This window comes from Columba livia, chromosome 12 (genome assembly GCF_036013475.1).
Source record: "Columba livia isolate bColLiv1 breed racing homer chromosome 12, bColLiv1.pat.W.v2, whole genome shotgun sequence".
NCBI classification, from domain to species: domain Eukaryota; kingdom Metazoa; phylum Chordata; class Aves; order Columbiformes; family Columbidae; genus Columba; species Columba livia.
The window spans coordinates 6,227,439-6,246,730 of record NC_088613.1 but is presented as its reverse complement, the minus strand read 5'-3'; the positions used below and the strand labels follow the sequence as shown (position 1 = coordinate 6,246,730).

The 19,292-nt window shown below is 37.8% G+C and overlaps 1 protein-coding gene across 1 annotated transcript in view; it reads left to right on the top strand.

The window, feature by feature from the left end:
• LOC102087564 (transmembrane 9 superfamily member 2) overlaps positions 1–18,231 on the top strand; it is a 30,522-nt gene extending 12,291 nt beyond the window's left edge. Inside the window, exons 10-17 of the mRNA XM_005500520.3 lie at positions 2,681–2,813; positions 4,109–4,228; positions 4,405–4,462; positions 7,677–7,836; positions 8,470–8,621; positions 10,108–10,219; positions 10,632–10,803; positions 17,604–18,231. Of these exons, the coding sequence (XP_005500577.2) occupies positions 2,681–2,813; positions 4,109–4,228; positions 4,405–4,462; positions 7,677–7,836; positions 8,470–8,621; positions 10,108–10,219; positions 10,632–10,803; positions 17,604–17,671 (975 nt within the window). The 3' untranslated portion in view covers positions 17,672–18,231. The remainder of the gene's footprint in view (positions 1–2,680; positions 2,814–4,108; positions 4,229–4,404; positions 4,463–7,676; positions 7,837–8,469; positions 8,622–10,107; positions 10,220–10,631; positions 10,804–17,603) is intronic.
• The last annotated feature ends 1,061 nt before the right edge of the window (positions 18,232–19,292 follow it).

The window sequence follows — 19,292 nt, the reverse complement described above, 5'->3', positions numbered from 1 at the left end:
CCATTCAGTAATTCCGTGTCTATGGCAACCTGGGATTACTTAAAATACCTTGGCAGCGCAGCCCTGTTTAAAGTCACATTATGTGGCTTTAGCACAGGACCTGCACCGTATCTGTTGCACAGACATCTGTAGCACAGAAGCAAAGACTTTGCTACCCACTTTGGTCTATTTTTCTCTCTAAAAATGCATTTTGCAATCTGAACAACGAAGCTTATGAAGAGAACAGTTATTTTTTTTGATAACTGTCTTCTCCTCTCTTCAAGAGATCAGGCTTAAAATGACTGCAGCCAGGTATTGTCCCCATTGCAATGATGCTGCATTAGGAAGCTCAATTGCTGTAATTTTTCCAGTTTCGAGGTGGTGTTTCTTTATAGGAGTTTGTGGGATAGTTTGTCCAGAAAGAAAGTGTGCTAGCTCCTGACTTGTAAAGTTTGGAAGGTTTGTGGTCTAAATTTCACGAGAAATATGATGCTATGGAACTTCATACAGCAAAGTGTATTTTTTTTAAACCCTACATCAGATGGCTATTGCAAAAAGGATCAAAAATTAAACCAACAGCTAGTAATGAAGTGAAAGTAGTGTGAGAATCAGTAGTTGTCACACTAAATATTATGAAAGAGATTCTGATTAACATAGACCAGTACAAATTGATGTTGCTCTTTGTCTACAGTTAGGAGATTGTAATATTGCAGTTCTTGTGCAACACACTTCTGATCTCTAATTGCATTAGAACAAATTGGTGTGTGTATTTTTTTTTTTTTTAATCTTATTTTAATACAATTCTCCTGGTGATCACTGTGCCAAGTTGAGCCGGGCTTGTCTGAATTAGCATAGAGACTGGAGCTTGTTGCCATCCAACTGAACCTATTGCGAGTTCTTTTGAAATATATACTCCTTAAAATAGCAAAGGGGCAGGTCCCTGTAGTGACTTGGTGGAAATAAATACAACTGATTGCGAGTTTAAAAGACTTGACCAGTTCACTGTGAGTGGAAGGCTGAGTAAAAATTACCCTTTCTCACTAGTAAAAGTGGCATCTGCAAGCCAAAGATGAGAAATGATGTCAGATACTACAAAGGTTTGAATTTTCACTGTTGCTGCTGGCTATCTGGATAAAGAAATACTTTAAAATGCACAAAAATGTCTCATATAGGAACTAAAATATTTGAAAGTACTTTTCTTCTTTGTGTTTTTGATATTTAATATCTTTTGTTAATGCAAATCCAGAGAGTAATTAAAGTGGAAGAATTTTTCCACATCCTTTAACTGATTGTTTTTGTGAAGCTTCTGTTTGATCTCTCAATTAAATTATGTTCAGTATGTTATACTGTGTTATCTTTATTAGTTGGTCATTCTTAATGCAATAAAGAGCAAGATTTGTAGAAGCTTGATTAGTTTTCATGGCTAACAGTAGAGATAGGTGTGGATTTAAAAAAATTACACTTTATTTTCTCACCAGTTCTAAGAGTCTTAAAGATCTGTTGCAGTTCGAGGAGCTGATTTTAAAAAGTTGTGAAGTAATTGTTCAAAAGAGGACCTGGGCTGAGGAAGCTGCAGTGAAACAAATTAGTATCTCACAGTTAGGGAATGCTGGTGGTTCTACCTGCAAAGAGATAGATGCACAAACCAGTGATCGTGGTCTTAGTATGTTCATTTAACATTCAGCTAATACCAACTGGCCTTCACTGTGGTGTAGATTGAGTGAGACATAGATTAATGAAGTGTTTAGAAATCATTAGATTACTTTTAGGGTCTTGTGGCTAAGTTAAAATTCCTGAACTGAATTTAAGGCAATTCATGTCAATATCTTTTCAACAGTGAGAGGCAGAACTCCTATCCTCTTTTTTTTTAAATCACTTTGATCTGTCTTAGGTTGCTGTATATCACTCGCTGATTTGGTCTGTAATCTTTGTTACCCTATTTCTTGTGTGCTGTAATTCTAGTGGTAAGCAGTCCATTCAACTAAACTCAGTACTCCTAGGTGGAATGAAACCTGTAGCTTTTAACCTGGTGAGGAAGAGAGTGGTCTTCTTGAGCTATTGGTTATTTGTGGTCTGGCATGTGTGTGTTTGTTTGTTTTATGAGGTGTTTGTTTTGAGTGACTTTACTGAAAAGTTTTATTCTTCAGCAGTGGTTCCTTAGAGCCGCTGGACTGAGGATCCCCCCACCCAGTGCCATCCATCCACCCATCCCTGACAGTGGGACAAAGGGTGTTGGTGTTTGCCCCCAGTGACTCTAGGGAGCAGACGTTCTTCCAGGATACAGGGACCATTTCATTCTCTTCCAATGTTGTCATTGAGACTGATATGCTTTGTAATGGAAGCAAAAAGAAAGATGAATGCTTGAACTAGATTGAAATGCCGTAATCCAAGTTAAATTAAATGGAATGCTTTGTTTTAGTTTTAAATTTAGAATGATGTTATATGGTGTGGCTAATTACATTTCATTTTTACTTTTTCTTGCTTTAAGAGATGAGGGTTTTCTTGATAAATTCTGCCTTTTTCTTTTCACTGAACCATTAGGGGGTTATAAAATCAATGAATGATGAATCAAATGCAATTAGTGTGCCTTTGGATCTAAACTGGAAGTTAATCAAACTTTAAATATGTATTTTTCATCTTGTTTGTGTTAATTCACTCTGCATTATGCATCTTTGCTAAAGACATTGTTGATTTTATACAGGAAGATGCCCAAGAGGAATTTGGCTGGAAGCTGGTTCATGGAGATGTGTTTAGACCTCCAAGGAAAGGAATGTTACTGTCTGTCTTTCTGGGCCAAGGAACGCAAATTTTCATTATGACATTTATTACTTTATGTAAGTAACTTCACTAAGGCGATGCATTTGTAGTGTCATACTGTAAGAAAGATACAGTATTATTAAACAAATGATAGAGGCTTGCTTTTGGAAACGAAGTCCTTCCTTTAGTAAAATGAAATACTAACACTGTTTCATAACGATAATCTGGATCACGTCAGTAATGCTGTTGTAAGTAGTGTCATTCAAAATATTGTGGTATCTGGGCTAATTCAGATTCTTCGTGATTGCAGAAACTGAGCTTCCTGGTTACAAGTTTCTTTATGAAAAACAAAAACAGTTTGTCGTGGTGTAAATTATCCAGAGATCCAGTAATGCAAGTTCAAAGACATGTAATCAAAGCTTTAATGTTCTCAGAACACTTTCTGTCTAATACAGTTGACACAACAGCCTGCAGCTATATATGCATGTGATGATGTAGACTCTCACAAGTTGGTGTTTATATGTTACCTATAAATTATATCACCATTTACTTTCTTACTCTCAAGTAGAACTGGAAAGTATACTGATAATTGTTACAAAAGAAAAATTTCTCAAATCCTGATTTCCAGATTTTATTCAGATTTTTTTGTCTTTCATAGAGGAGCCGCCTTTTTTTTCTATTGATTACATGATGCTATAAGATAAATAGAATTTTCTTGATGGGCTTGTCTTTCAGTGTTGGTCACAATTATTTGTATCTTGCTTGACTGTAGTTAGATTCCTGTGCAACCAGTGTAGTACAGAAAGAAATTGAGGGGAGGAAAAAACATCCTTTCTCTGTTTAAAACCAAAACTTCCCGCTGGAGATCACTGACAACTCCTGAGAGTATCTCTGGGTTGGCCTCTACAATTGGTTCAGATACAGGCAGCCTTGAGTAAATGTGACTCATGAGATAGTCTGTCTTCGCACTTATTTCTCCCTTAAAAAACCAAAACCACCCCCCCTCCCCGGTAAAATAAAACAAAAACCAACCAAAAATCCTCATCCCCCCAAAACAAACCCTAAAAAAATCCCCAATAAATCCTCAACCTCCCCCTGATAAAAAAAGCACCTTAGCTCTGTCACAGGTTTTTGTGTTTTATTTTTCAGTCTTCTGGCTACAAGAAACTATTTAAAAGATATGGTAGAAATAATGCTTTTATTATGAATTAAACAGTGTCATTTGGAGTATGGTCATATGATGGGAACATATGAGAGTTTATGCACGTGGTCTTCATTTAAGTATCTGGTAGTGAAAGAAAACAGTGTGATATGTGTTACAGGGAAATTTTGACACGTATCCACAGGTGACTAAATCTTTTTGTCTCTTTAGTCCTAGCTTGCCTTGGTTTTCTTTCTCCTGCCAACCGTGGTGCTTTGATGACCTGTGCAGTTGTATTGTGGGTCTTACTGGGAACTCCAGCTGGTTATGTGTCTGCTAGGATGTACAAGAGTAAGTACATGTGTTTGATTGATGTGACACACCAGGTTAAATTCATAATTGCTGGGCTTAATATAAATGTTGGACCGGAGCTGGTGTCTCAGACAACAAATCTGCTTCTTGCTGCCATACTGCAAAATAGTTGGAAAAAGTTCTGAACTTGAATTTGTTTTTACTTTTTCCCTCAGCGTTTAGAGGTGAGAAGTGGAAGACAAATGTTTTGCTTACAGCTCTGCTTTGCCCTGGGTTAGTATCATTTCGCCTAATTCTTTCCTTTATTCTTAAGTATAAATGAATCTATGGCAGGAAGGAGTGGGGCAAAAAACTGATTTGTTATGATGCTTGTTTGTGTGGTTATTTTCTTTATTGTTCTCCAAAGTGCGGTTCCTTTGGTATGTGGCCTATCTGTGAATATAATGAAAACTGAATTCTGAGGAGCTGGAGCCCAGTACTCTAGAACAGTCTTATTAGCATCTTGGTTTGTAATCAGCTGTGGGGCAGGAGGAATGACGTGACTCTCTTGCATGGTAGTGTCACAGCCTTTGAGAATCACCACACCAGAACATTAGGAATAGTGATGGGGAAATTCTAGTTTGGTACCACAGCACTTGGTGTGGTCCAGGTAATCCTGTTTTAACTGGTAATGGCTGTGGTCACTTTGTTGCAAGTAGGTGGTTTTGGGGCAACTTTGGAGTGTCTGTAGTGTGCTTCTGTAAATAGGGAGAAACTGTGCTTTAGGGAGAATCTCTATTACCTTTTAGCATCAGTGTTTTATTCTAACTATGTTACTGAAAAAGATAGAAGACGTTATGACTTTTTAAAGTAAATAGTTATATACTGTTATACCATACAGTAGAAGTTAAGAGTGCTTCTGGGTGAGAATAATGCGGAGATCCTCTTAAACTGGTTATAATCATCTTATATAGATGTAGGTAGTGTCCATTTTTGGATATGGCTGCAGTGTGTATCATAGTGTGCCCAATACTGTTGTGCCTGGGAAGAGCGGTAGCTCTCCTCCCTTTCGTTTTCTTGCAGCCCTCAAGACATCTCATGAGAATTAGATCAGTGAAGAAAGGGAGCAGAGACTAATTTCTTCTGCAAGTTTTCCATATTTCTTAGTTGCAACTTCGGGTACATGAAGCTATCCCTTGACAAATGTCCTTGGCAAAAGTTGAGGAAAAGGTTATAAATAATTTCTTAAGGTATTTCTTCCCTCCAAAAAAGCCAAGAATGAATAAAACATGACTTGGTTTTGAGTATAGTAGAATTTCATCAAATGAAATGTAATGCATTCGATAACTACCGAGTGTAGTATTTCTATGAGGGAATCTTATTTCTAAACAAAATGCACATCAGTCTCCCTGCTGTCATTTAGATATTATCTTGAGAGAGAAGAAAATATTTATTGGTGGAAGAAATATCACGCTGATCATTTAAACTCCCAAATAAATTAAGTTTCACAGAGGAAGTAAAATGATTTGGGATGGTAAAATAGGAACAGATGTCTTGATTATGCTATGCTAGTTCAGTGAATTTGCATAATATCATAAACAGCCTAAGGCCATATAGTCTCAGTAGACTGATGGGAGTTCATATTTGCAGGGTTTTTTTTTTCTAACTTTGGAGGGGGTAAGTGGGGTCTGTATTACGAGTTTGAGCAGATGATGAAGATTAGCAAGACTTCTAAAATGGATTTGATTTTTATTTTTTGTTCAACAAGATGGTTACACCAGAGGTTGCTTGGTTGTGCTTATTTAACAAGTCTATTCCCCCAAACAGCTTTGGCAAGTGTAAGGCCTCTCCTAGGGAAGAAGGAGCCTGCCTAGTGCTCTGATCCTTCCTTCTTCCTTTTTAAATTAAATACAGTGGAGGATGCATATTTGCTTTAGGGCAGTGTGAATTCTGCCTCAGGACCACTTTTTAACGAAACCCAGATAATGGTGCACTTTGCAGGGGCCCTTCCTGAGAATGAGTTTTCTGTGATACATCTCTGAATCCATGAATAATGGCAATTCAAGCAGTTTTTATGGGGTTCCTTTGCAGTACTTTTTGCCTTGTTTTCAGAATGAGATGTTTGAAATCTTCATTGTGTATCTTGGAGTTCTTTTCTGGTGTTTTCCCAGGATGTTTAGAAAATGAGGCAGGTGCATTTAACTGGGGAGGGAAGAACAGGTCTGGAGACATGTCATGACTGATGCAGTCTTTATTTGAATTCTCCAAAGGTGCGGGCTACTTAACTGCATAACTCCATGAGGTGTTAATACAAAGATTTTTGTTGTAGGGGAGAGCCCTGTTTAATCCACCCTTCTGCTACCCCATTGCTGTGACACACACTGTGGCAGGGTATACATTTGTTGTGAGTGATGTGCGGTTTCCTAAATATGAGATGTTGCTATCACTGTGTTTTTTCAGAGGGGATTTACTGATTGTAAGGGACCTATAAAGGTAATAATAGGAAAGGTGATTCACATGAGAGAGTGCAAACCCCGTCCTGGGGTGCATCAAACACAGCACAACAAGCTGGTCAAGAAGGGTGATTGTCCAACTGTATTCAGCATTGGTGTACCTTGTGTGCAGGTCTGGGCTCCACAATTTAAGAAGGATGTGAAGGTCCTTGACTGTGTCCAGAAGAGGGCAATAAAGCTGGTGACATGGCTGGAAGGAATGTCCTAGGAGAAACAGCTGGGGATTTGGGACTTGTCTTGTTTGGAGAAGGGGAGGCCGAGGGGCAATCCTCATGGCTCCCTCCAGCTTCTCGAGGAGAGGATGTGCTGAGCTCTTCTCCCTGGGATCCAGTGATGGGACACATGGGAATGGCTCAAAGCTGTGCCCAGGGAAGGTTTAGACTGGACATTATGATGCATTTCTTTACTGAAAGGGTGGTCGAACACTGGAATGGGCTTCCTATAGAGGTGGTCGGTGCCCCACGCCTCTTAGTGCTTAACAGGCATTTGGCCAATGCTTAATAATGTGCTTTAACTTTTGGTCAGCCCTGAACTGGTCAGGCAGTTGGACTAAATGAGGATTGTAGGTCCTTTCCAACTGAGATAGTCTATTCTTTATTTTATCTTTTAGTACTTTGTATAGATTTTTACAATGATATGTTTCTGTTACTTTTTGGTTTTATGTGCAGAGTCTTTGTTTAAATAGTGGCTTTACCACTGGAACCGTTGGATGTTGCAAGCATTTTTATGTTAACTGCACTATTGCAGAAAGTAACTGGAACTGTTAGGGAATGAAAGATTGCAAGAAGCCACGTTTTTTTCTCATGCAGACTTTTGACTGGTTTGTGTGTTGTTGGTTGTGTGGTGTTGTTTTGGTGGTTGTTTCTGTTGGTTTGGTTGCTTTGGGGTGTGTGTGTGTGTGGGGGGGTGTTTGGTTGGTTTGTTTGTTATAATACTAACTGGCATTTATTCTTTCCTGAATATTTTAATACCTTTTATGATTATTTTTTTTCCAGGATTGTTTTTGCTGATTTCTTCATTATGAATCTCATTCTGTGGGTGAAAGGATCCTCAGCTGCCATCCCTTTTGGCACTTTGGTTGCTATCCTAGCTATGTGGTTTGGAATTTCAGTCCCACTAACCTTTGTTGGTGCATATTTTGGCTTCAAAGAGAAGGTATGGCTCTGTGAATACAGATCAGAAATACATCTGTCCTCCGTAGTTGAGCCACTGAATCCCTAAGCATACAAGAGCTGGTTGGACTGAAACCTCTATGGCCCTGTGATTGTAAAGTGATGTTTCACTTGGATTTTGAAACTGAGTATATGTTTGTAATGTCACGCTAGACTTTTTTGCTTGTGTACATTCACTAGAATCAGAATTTATAGTGCTCTTGGAGGTCTTCCTTGCCTTTTCTACTTCAGTAATATGTCAGCACTTTCATTGTTGAAGTAGCATTTCAGAAGTGCCTCGGTTTGTACTTCACTAGTTTGAGATAGTGCCAGACAACTAAGAAAAAAGTTGTGGTGTTTTGTTGTGGTTTTGTTTTTTTTTAATGACTGAACGGATTCTTTCCTTCATGCTCTGACTTGCTTACTCGCCAATAGTTGGAATGTTTAAGGCATATGTGTTTTTTTTCCTAATGATAAATATCAAGTTTGTAGTTTTTTGGTTTAGTAACTTGTGATGGTTTCTGAATGAAAATAATGTTACGTTTACTGAAATTTTAGATGCCAATGTTAGGGAAACGCAGTAATCTTATTTATGATGTAACAACTTGTATTTTAATTATATTGATTTCTTTTGTAGCCTATTGAACATCCGGTTCGTACAAACCAGATTCCTCGCCAAATTCCAGAACAGTCGTTTTTCACAAAGCCGTTGCCTGGTATCATAATGGGTGGTATCTTGCCATTTGGCTGTATTTTTATTCAACTTTTTTTCATTCTGAATAGCATTTGGTGAGTATCACTCTTGTTCTAGTTACGCTGGTTTGATAATGAACACACAGCAAGTTTGAACATCCCAAACCAATTAATATAAGAAATAAACCAATTTAATTTTTTCTTAAATCTTCTTGCAGACTTTTGTCTGCATGTGTATTCCTGTGCTTAGAACTTATAAAACTTGTTCTTATTGACAACTGCAAAGTGTGAAATTAGAGTCCTGTTGCCTTGTTTTATCTTTCTGGCTCTGAACAGCACAAACATGGTTTAACGCTGTTGTGATTAGGTGGACCCTAATCTGGTGTGTAACTATATTATGATTTAGGAAACTAATATGATCAGCTATTAAATCAGAATCAGCTCATGATCTTGGGATTTGATGTTCTGCAAAACAAAGATTCCAGTCCCTGTGAAACGTTGACACCACTCCTAAATCTTGTCAAAATCTAATCAAGCAGGTGCATGGAAAATTAAACCAGTGCAGTCTTTTGTAACTTTCACAATGTAAATACCAAATGTTTAATATATTGTTGTTCAGTTGAAAATATTAACCTGAAGGTGCCAAGTTTTAAGGTGCCCTCTGTTTATGTTAAGATTTCTTACAGAACGGTTTTAAAATCAGTTCTCAAACACAAATGTATGTTAGCCTTTTATATTAGTCCTCAACAAAAGTAGAAACTGTGTAATATAGCTGTGCTGGAAAATGCATTCAGCTGACAAACAGGGTACACTCTGGCTTTTTGGAGTTGGAATTACTGAATTCCCAAATTGTTGCTCGTTATTTCTCCTACAGAAGGGAAGAATGGAGGGAAGGTGCACCTTCCACTCCCTCTGTCAAATCTTGCACTGCAGTTAATTGTCATCGTCACTCAATAGAGTTGATTTAGTTACTTCCCTTAGCTGAAAGACACCAGATTAAAAGTAAACAAGCACGTTTCCCTTGAATTTATTTCTGTGAGTGTTTTTGTGTTTAGTTTGCCCTTGGGTGGGAGTCAGACTTTGTCTGGGGATGGTCTGGAAGTGGAGGAGTGTCTGGTTGGGTTCAGTGAGGAGGCGCAGAGACACCTGGAAAGCTGAGCTGCTTGAGGAGGAATGAGTGGGTCTTGTAACTAGGGGAGAGTACAGGTGATGCAAGAGTCAGGGAAGTGAAAAGTCCTCTGAGAGACCAGAAGTGATAAACATCTCTGGTGGAAACTGTCCATAACTGTCTCTATGACAGTTTATAGGTGGTAATTGCAGGGGAAGTGTAACTGAAGCCTTTGAGTGTTGCTCTGTAAAGCAGTGGTTGTATTACTACTAGTTCAAATGAATGTATATTTACAAAGTACATTCAGGTAAAGAAAAACTTTTATGAATCAGCTAATAGCAGTATAGACAAAGTTACCCCAGTGGTGTGTGTGTTTGGTTTTAGGTTTCTTTTAGCTTAGCATCTGGCAATGTAACACTGTAAATTTCTTCAGACCTTTAACCAAAAATGAGACTCGTGCTTTTTTTATTTTAGGTCTCATCAGATGTACTACATGTTTGGATTCCTGTTCCTAGTTTTTATAATTCTTCTAATTACGTGTTCTGAGGCTACAGTTTTGCTGTGCTACTTCCATCTGTGTGCAGAGGTAACAAGTACAGTTTTGATGTAGATACTACTTTTAGCTGGGAGCTGTTAGAAACAGAGTTGAGGTATTCACAGACACTGCCATGTGCTGGACGCTGTGAATGGATTGTATTGTCAGCCTTTGACATGTCTAACTATTCTGAAATGTGTGTCTTGCTTCAAAATCCACTGTTTGCAGCAGATAAGCAAAAATAAACAGCCTTGATCTTTAATATTTTCATGTTTGCCATGGAAGCAATACAGCTGACTTTGAGAAAGGGAAGAAAGTAGCTATGTGCAATGTTGGATTTTTTTTTTTTTTAGATAAATTTTGAAGAATTCAATGTATTTCATAAGACAATGTTATTTTTAACCAGTTTATTTATATTCTTTGTTCTATGTGATGTCTCTTAGTGAATGGTTGTTTCTTTCAGGATTATCACTGGTGGTGGCGATCGTTCCTGACGAGCAGCTTTACAGCAGTTTATCTCTTTATCTATGCAGTTCATTACTTCTTCTCTAAACTCCAGATAACAGGAACCGCTAGCACCATTTTATACTTTGGTTACACAATGATCATGGTCTTGATTTTTTTCCTTTTCACGGGTAAGTACAGTGCTCAAACTAAAATGAATGGGGGGGTTCTGTTTTCTAAATGAGAAACATTAGGTGAAGTTTAGATTATCTGAAACATTTAATATAATTCATGACTCTCTAGACAGTGTTACTTCTCTGGTTTGTGACAAGACACGTAAGATATTTTTCAAGTTATTTTTTCTAACTTTTATTTATAGTGTAATTAATTTTCCTTTATTGAGTATTATATTAGCAGCGAGTTCAAACCATTATATTTTCAAAGTGCTGTTCTCGTTCACTTTGATATCAAGATTAACTGAATTCTAGAATTCACATTTGGTTCTAAAAGCTCTTTAGAGATATAGCACTCTGCATATGGAGAATAAAAGATGTTGACCCAGAATAAAAGTGACCTAGGTTTGTGCTGGGGAAAGAAGTGAATGCTGCCATTAGAGAACTCTGAACTGTTAGAGATGGTCTTACCTGCTCATTAAGCACCATTTCTTAGTGGCAGGAATGTACCTTAACAGGAGGAACCTATTTGAATACCTCTCTTCATTTTCAGTAGTCTGGCTTTTCTTGTGCGGACTAAGTGTCTTTTGTAGAATTACTCTAATGTTCATAATCACTTGACTCAAACTCTAATTTTGAGGTTCATTTGATGTGAAATCTGTGCCAGATTTACCATGTGTTAGATGAAATTAGAAGCTCTTTGAAGGGTACTGGCCCTTAAAAATAGCCGGGAGAATTTTGTATCCCTGTTCGTCATACTGCTGCTGTTGTATATGTGGTTTTAACACATGAGGTCGGATCTTTTCTGTATCACTGTGCTTAGTGTCATGATGTACTGCAGTGACAGAACTAGAGAAAATGCTAGTTCATATATAATGGCTTGTTCCATAAACCAACCTTTATATTCATTCCGAAGATTTGTAATAGGGGATCTCTTTGTGGATGACGTGATGGTTCGAATTGTTACTTAACGTATTCTACCTCATTATTAAAACCTGCTGTAGCTACTTTGTGTTTGCTTTATGCGGTGTATCGCTTGACTCCCGTGATGTGGTTAAAAAAGAGTGGCTAAAATAATTAATGAAAGTAAGTCCTAGCATCAGACTTCCAAGTTTATCAGTTTGGCAGTGAGAAGGACCTCTTTCATCTTTATTGCTTCTGATACTGGTCGAGCATGAGGCAAAATAGCATTGCTCATAGTAAAGCACAAAACTACTGTATGTGTTTGTACAGAGCAGGTACTCTGTAGAAATTATATTAAATAACATTAGCAGGCACTTATTGTTAGATTTTTATTGCTGTTTGTTATTTAGACCTGTCTGTCTTCAAAAGAAAGTTTAAAAAGAAGTTTTAAAAAGAAGTGGGCAAAAAAGGGAGGATTTAATTTTTTTAATTATTAGAAGGCAATCCTAGAAGTTGGCATTCTGACAGTTAAAACCCTGCTTAAATCCTGGCAAAACAGACAAGTTCCAGATATCCTCTGTTTTATATATATGTGTATATATATATATATATGTGTATGAAAAAAACTAAACAAACTATAGTGTAATATGTTTTAATTACTTTTAAACTAAAGCAATATGTTAATGTGTGCCTGGGTTTTAGCATAGGTTAGTTGCTGTTCTGCCAATTTCAATTTCACTTACAAGATGCAAATTGGTAGAATTAAAAATATCCCTTTCATATATAAAAAGATAATTGAAATTGTCATGGCAGCTGCTGAAATGGTATTAAAAGCTTCAGATGTGCTGATCCTGGAGTTCTTGATGTAGAGGCCAGTGAGGCCCCAAAAGTACAATAATAAACTGTGCAGTGTTTTGGTTTTTTATGTTAATAGGAACACGCTAGCAGTGGCTGTGCTGTATTTGTAGTTTATGAAGAAAGCTGCTAGCTACGTGGTCCTTTTATTTTAAGGTGAATAGAATAGCTAGTCACTAGAAAGGTAGAAAGTATATGGAGTGTGTAATAAATCCTTGCTAAGGCAAAATGTTGTCATAAATTTCTTTCCTATTATTAAGTTGATAATTATATTTTTTTTTTTGGCTGAAACATAAGCTGTTATAGATCGATTACTCAAGCAAAGTTACATGTAAAAATATTCCTTAATAGCATTTGCTTTGGAAAATAAAGGTTCAGCCCTTCAACTTTATGGAGGTGGGGGAATTTACTAATGTAGCTTTGACATGTACTGGTGTTCTTCCTGTATATGTGTTCCCAAAAGGGGACTTTGGGCTGTTCCACTTAAGTTAGCGCTAGGTATTTTGGTTTTCTCTATCTTTGCATATTAGGTCTCAGCGACTGTGACAGAAATATAAAAGGCAATTTTAATACCTCCTATGTGGTGGTGTGTTGTGTCACTTTGGACGTAACAAGAGATCCTAATGAATAAGTAAATAGGAGCTGAATGCTTGTGTGGCAACAACAACAGTAACTTAATCTGACTGGTGAAGTCTAATAATTAATGTACGCACCCAAACAAGGCAATTTTATTTTAACGTACCAAGTGTGGCTAATCTTTCAAGAAATAATATGTGTAGTCGAATGGGATAGCTACGTGATTACATGTGGTTTATGCTAGGAGGCGAAAAAATGCTGAACATAGTCGAAGCATGTTGCTTTACAGTGACCTCTATTTTTGAACATCATTTTCACTTGTGAGTTAATGCCGTTTTCAAAATTGAGTTTTGATCTTCTGGGTAGATTGTGTTTAGAATCCAAGATTCTGAAGCACCCACCACTGTGCGGTGATTGAAACCAGTATGATACAGAGAGCTTTTAAGGTACATAAGAAGTATCAGCCAAGTGCAGAGTCATTTTCTATTTACTTTCTTACAATCTGGTCGTGCTTTGAATTCTTTTTTCTTCATTAAACAATAAAGCTGGGAGAAATGAATAGAGCAGAACAGTCTGCTTAATGTATTTTGGCATTATTCTGTGTCATAATCCTTGTTTTAATTTTGAATTTAAACTAGTTTACTAATAACTTTCCCTTGTCCAGTTAGGTGCTAGCTTGTGATCTTCTTTCTGTGTATAAGAACACTGTTGCTGAGTGGTAGTATATATTGCAGACCAGAGTATTCTAACGTATAGAAACTATAGGACAAAAAGATAAAACTGAAGCATCCATGTCTCCCTAGTAAATAGGAATGGATGTATTTGACATATTTTGCATCTTGGTTAGAGAAATTATTTGAGACATCTTCACAACTGGGTTTTTGAATTTTAAATAGTCCCCACAAAAATGGTATTTCAGCTGTAGCTCCTGGGGTGGTCTGTGATGTACAGTGAGCTGCAGGATGGCATCAGTTCTCTAGACTGGTAAGGGTTATTTAGGAAGGCAGGATCTTAAAGTATGAAGGGCGTCCACTTGGGAAAAAATAGAGGTCTACCCATCATGCATTTCTGTGTGTCTTGAGATCGGCTTTACTCAAAGTAGTTAAAAAGGAAGTCTGGGAACCTGTTATACTCAGCACTGGCCTAAAGATCCAGTATGTTGGTGCTTTTCTGTGTAAAGTGCTAAAGTTTGTAATAAATAGCAAACTTGTGAAATAGGATAAAATGTAGAAAACATATTCTAACTAGATATTTCAAACAAGCCAAACTAGTTTAAAGTTGTTCTTCCCCAGTCATTATTCATTTGCAGATCCCTTTCTGATTTGGATATTTACTCCTATATAGAAAATTGGAAACATTCTGACTGAATTACCTTTTGCAGACCTCTTAGTGGTTCATGGAGTCACAAGCACTCCCAGGTCTGAAGTGGAAAAAACACTGAATTTCAAGGGAACCAGGCACTGTACTGCTTACCTTCTGAAAAAAACTTAAGCTTTTTTGCTGCAGTACCATAAGAAATCCTGTAGGTAAAGCAGTGGTACAACTTAAAGCAGTGTATGAGTAGTGTTTCCTTAGCTTACATTAATTTCTGTCTGTTAATACTGATTGTTGTTATATCAACACAAGTCTGTGCTGACCTGAGCTTTTGGAAGTTCCCAGTCTGTGTGTTTGGCCCATGTTACTGCAAAAAAAACAAAACAAAGTACTAAAAACACCTATTTGATTTGCTGCGATTATTTCTCCCTTCTAAATCTGCTTTTTGAGGTAGATTTTCAACCTAGTTGTGATTTTGCCAGCACCTTTAAACCGTTCTGATCTTTGAGCATCAAGTATACTGTTTAGTAGAGGTACTTTTGGGGTCCTTAGTTTGATGCTCGTCTTAAAGTTTCTGGTCCATAGAGCTGTCTGCATCTGGAATTTGTAGGATACCTTTGTTCATGGGAGAGAGGAAGAAATTACGATACTACGAAGCTTGAAATATTGTTGTGGAGGTAACAACAGAAGGAAACTGCTCCCAGGGAAGGTACTAACTACATAAAGCTGTTTTGGTGATCAGTCCAGTCTCTCCTGAACTTATACATTTGTGGTTCAAACGTTACCACTTACAGCTCGTTCCTAACACAGTCATAGTCTAATTCTGCTACATTGGAACAATTTCTCATAAAGAAACAAATACCCCTGCTCCTTTTTAAAATGTTATTTGCTAAACAGACTTTTTTTTTTGGGAGGGAAGTTGAAAATCAATGTTACTGAAACCTGTGAAAATCTGTTTATAGATGAAATGGTTGTGCACAGTATGAAGTCTTCAGATTCTGCTACAAATGAGGCCATGTTTTCTAGAAAGCTGGTATATCGGCGAGATTCAGAGTGACAAGGATTGGAGGAAAATACTATAGATTTGGAGTGTGTTCCCATATTAAGTTATGTCATGCTCAGAAAACCGTAGAAAATCTTATTCTTGTGTTAGTTATAAATTTTTATGATATTACAATTTTGTTCTAGAACAGCAGATAGATTTTTAAGATATCTGTTAAACATTTGGAAGAAACATTGCTTTCAAAGCCGTAAAAGGCTTAAATTGGGCTATATTATAAAAACAGTTAGAAAGCAGATGCTGAGAACCATTATTAGGAAAAAACCATGAGAGTAAGGCTTAGAGTAACAATGCTGATATTGGAGTATTGGACACAGTAGGAAGGAGGGAGAATTGACCATAAACTGGAAAGACTTAGTGATGTCAAGCCTACAAAGGAATTAAATTCTTTCTGTGGTTGGTGTGTGATCTCCTATCAACAGCAGTAAATCTGCCATCTCCTACTGTTTGAGAGGATGATAACTGCAAACTTGGAGGGAAAGGGTAATCTGTGGCATATAATAGTAGGTTGTCAAAAAGCCTTTAACTGCAAATATACATGGGAGCATGATGAACACAAGAATTGGCATATAGATAATAAGCATCCACAGACAGGTTCCTCACTTATCAAATGCGTAGATGTGGTTTGAAAGACAGAAATGTAATGAATGTAGAAAAGGCAAGTGCTTAATAAAGAACCTTCTAGTTGATAAACCAGTCACAATGAAGTAGTGAGAGAAGTTGGTGCTGATGTGAAATGTGGGCTGTGCAAACAGAAAGGGATGGATGTAAAACTGGAGGAGCAGAGTGCCTGGTCTTGCAAGTGCCTGTAGTGTAGCTGGTGAGGAGTGTCACAGGGCTGGTGTGTTGCTGTGTCTTTGAGTGAATTCAGCTGAAACTGAGACCTTCCTTTTCTTTTTTAAACTGGTAACATCTATGTGGCAGTTGACCCCTAAAAAGCATGAGGAACAATGCATCACTTCTCTTAGAGGCTTAAGACTTAAATAATTGTGTGGTGCTCAATGTCTTCTTGCATACGAAGTTCTTAAAGTAATTTGAAAATAAACATGATGGACAATGTCTTTGCAGTTGCCCCATAATAGTGGCTGTGGGATGAAAACCACAGAATTGTTCTTCAGCCTAAAAATAGAAAATTGGTGTAGACTAATCTCATTCAGCGTTATCTCCTCTCCCCACCATCTTACTCTGTACTGTACTAACTTAAGCCACATGTGGCCCAGAGTCACTCCAGAAGGTAATTTGGGTTGGATGACTGAAGAACTGGATTGGTAAGCAATGAAGGAAGGCTCTACCAAAGCAGCCAACAGGGGCGCTGCCCAGGCACCCCTGCAGCCGGACTCCCAGGAAAGGGTGTGGGAACAGGGCAAGCCTGAACTGGTACTTTCTCCCAGCCTCCCATCAGGCTCAAGGGCTTTTTTAGCACTTGAAAGGGTGTCTGTGTAATTAATAGCCTTTGGATTTCTGTGTTTGTGAATTTGTTCAGTTGCCCAAACCAGTGTATGTTTTTATTACCTATAGTGACCTGTGGCAAGAAAATCCGCAGCTTGAATACACATTACACAAAACTACATGTTTTGGTTTGTGTCACTGCTAGTTTCTTTTGATGCTTGCTCCCAGCTGCTGTAGCATTCGGAGCATTGCTTTAGCAAAAGAAAGTAACAGGATATACAGATTAAGAAGTTCCCTGTTCTTGAGCATAAATAGAGCACGATGAACAGAAAACTGATCCAGTTGACTTTCCCCAAGGCCTTGTTTTGTGGTGTAATTCATTGGTGGCTGTGAACTATTGTAGAGCTAAAAAACCCGGGTAAGTGTTGACTTTGTTGCTATAAAAGTCAGTTTCTTAAATGGCGCTTGTGTGCTGGCTGGTGGTGACGGTGGCATCACCGTCAGTAGTTTAAATGCAGGCGTCAAGCCGCCTGGTCCTGAAAGTCATCTTTGATCTAAATCAATAACTTAGCCTAGGGATGAATGTGTGGTGTTACATTTAACAATTGCTGTTATTCTGGATAGTTAGCTGGATTACAATGTTATATTCTGTCCTGCTGGGAAGTATTTGTTAGATTTTTCTCTGGAAGATAAACTAACCATTTTCACTTTCTCATTTTAGGGACTATTGGATTTTTTGCCTGCTTCTGGTTTGTAAGTAAGATTTACAGTGTTGTGAAAGTGGACTGAAAAGCTTCAAAGTGTCTTTTGAACATATCTCCCTTGCTGTTTGATAATTTTTACCATGTATTGAAAAACATCCTGTGTAATTATTCTAATTTGTAAAAGCTGAAGAGCAAACTACAGCATAAAGTACAGGTTTTTTAATGGAAGGAAATGGCACTATTGGAAAAATGTTTACATAAGTATGCTCATTGAACGTGTTAATTCTAATAATTCTAAAAATTATACCCAAAATTTGACTTCAAAATTCTGGGAACTAGTTTATTTGAAAAAAATGAGTGCATTACACAGTCCTCCAGCTGAAATTCCTTGTGTGTGTTTGTATTTTTTTTCTTTTGTTGTTGTTACCTCTTTTGGTTACCATTTATATACCATGAAAGCATAGAACTGTCAAGCCAATCTATGTAAAATGTGAATTTTTTTAACTTAACTATGATTGTACATATTATCCTGCACCTTCTTTACAACTAGATATCTTCTTACAAATGTACATGCATTTAGTGTAATGTAGACTTTATTAAAAATACCGACACTGGTTTTTGTTCAAATAAAACTGCACAACTCTAGCCGACTTGCTTCCTTTCTTGTTAATTGGGCCTTCACTACTTGGACACTGATCACATTAGTTTGACTGGAGTTTTGTATTGTTTCTAAGCAGTTTGGCTGCAGATTGTCCAGGCAGAAGGACCGGTAGGTCACTTCAATCCATGGCTGTAGTATGGGCTGAAGCTGCTGTCGTTACCTGCGCTTTCCTGACTTTCCCCCAAATACTTTTTTGTTGGGCAAACTATTACTTCGTCAAAGAGTGAAAACCCTTTTCCTTCTTTTAGCCCTTTAGCCCCATCTCAGTTCTTCATCCTGTGAAGGTTGTGTGAAGCTTGTTCGGGGTGTTTAGCCATAAATCTGGTGGGTTTTGGAATGAATGATTCTTAAAGGTGAAGCCTTTCTTCCTGCTCTCCAGAGCTTGTGCTTAAGCGCTGGGTTACATGAGATGGAGTATCTTAATAGCCTCTTCAGTTCTAAGATTGCAGGCATTCTTCTCTCAGGAATGACAAGGCTTTATAGAGGCTCCCCAAAATCCTGAATTGCACTTGAAGCTGAGCAGAGAGTCACTGCAGCCACGTAATTGAAATGGTCACGTTACTGACCCGGCTGGGGATGAATAAGGGGATGTTCACTCAGATTAATGGGTGAAATACTCAAAGCTTATTAACTGGCATATGGAAACAGTCATCGCTGGAAGCTGCTTTTCCATGTCTAAGCCTGCAATTTAACAAGACCCAAAATGACTCCGTATCTTTTCATAGTCATACAGATACCAGATAATTGTAGTTAATGTTTAATATTCTTTCCAACATGTAATCTTTGGTATGAGGATTTCCAGTCTCACCTCTGTGTGTAGTTGTTCCTTCCAGGTTACCGAAGCGTGGGACAGATCACCTGGCTAAGCTGGGATAAGTACCAGGCTGCATCTTTCAAGCAGTGCCTGTGACATAAAAATGGGGCTTTAAACAACTTAATGAAAAGAGCCAAACGTTAGCATAGCAGGAGGAACTGGCTACAATAAAGGTTGTTCTGAGTGAGGTTCAGGTGCGCTCTCGATGGCAACTCAACTTTGCAGATGTTT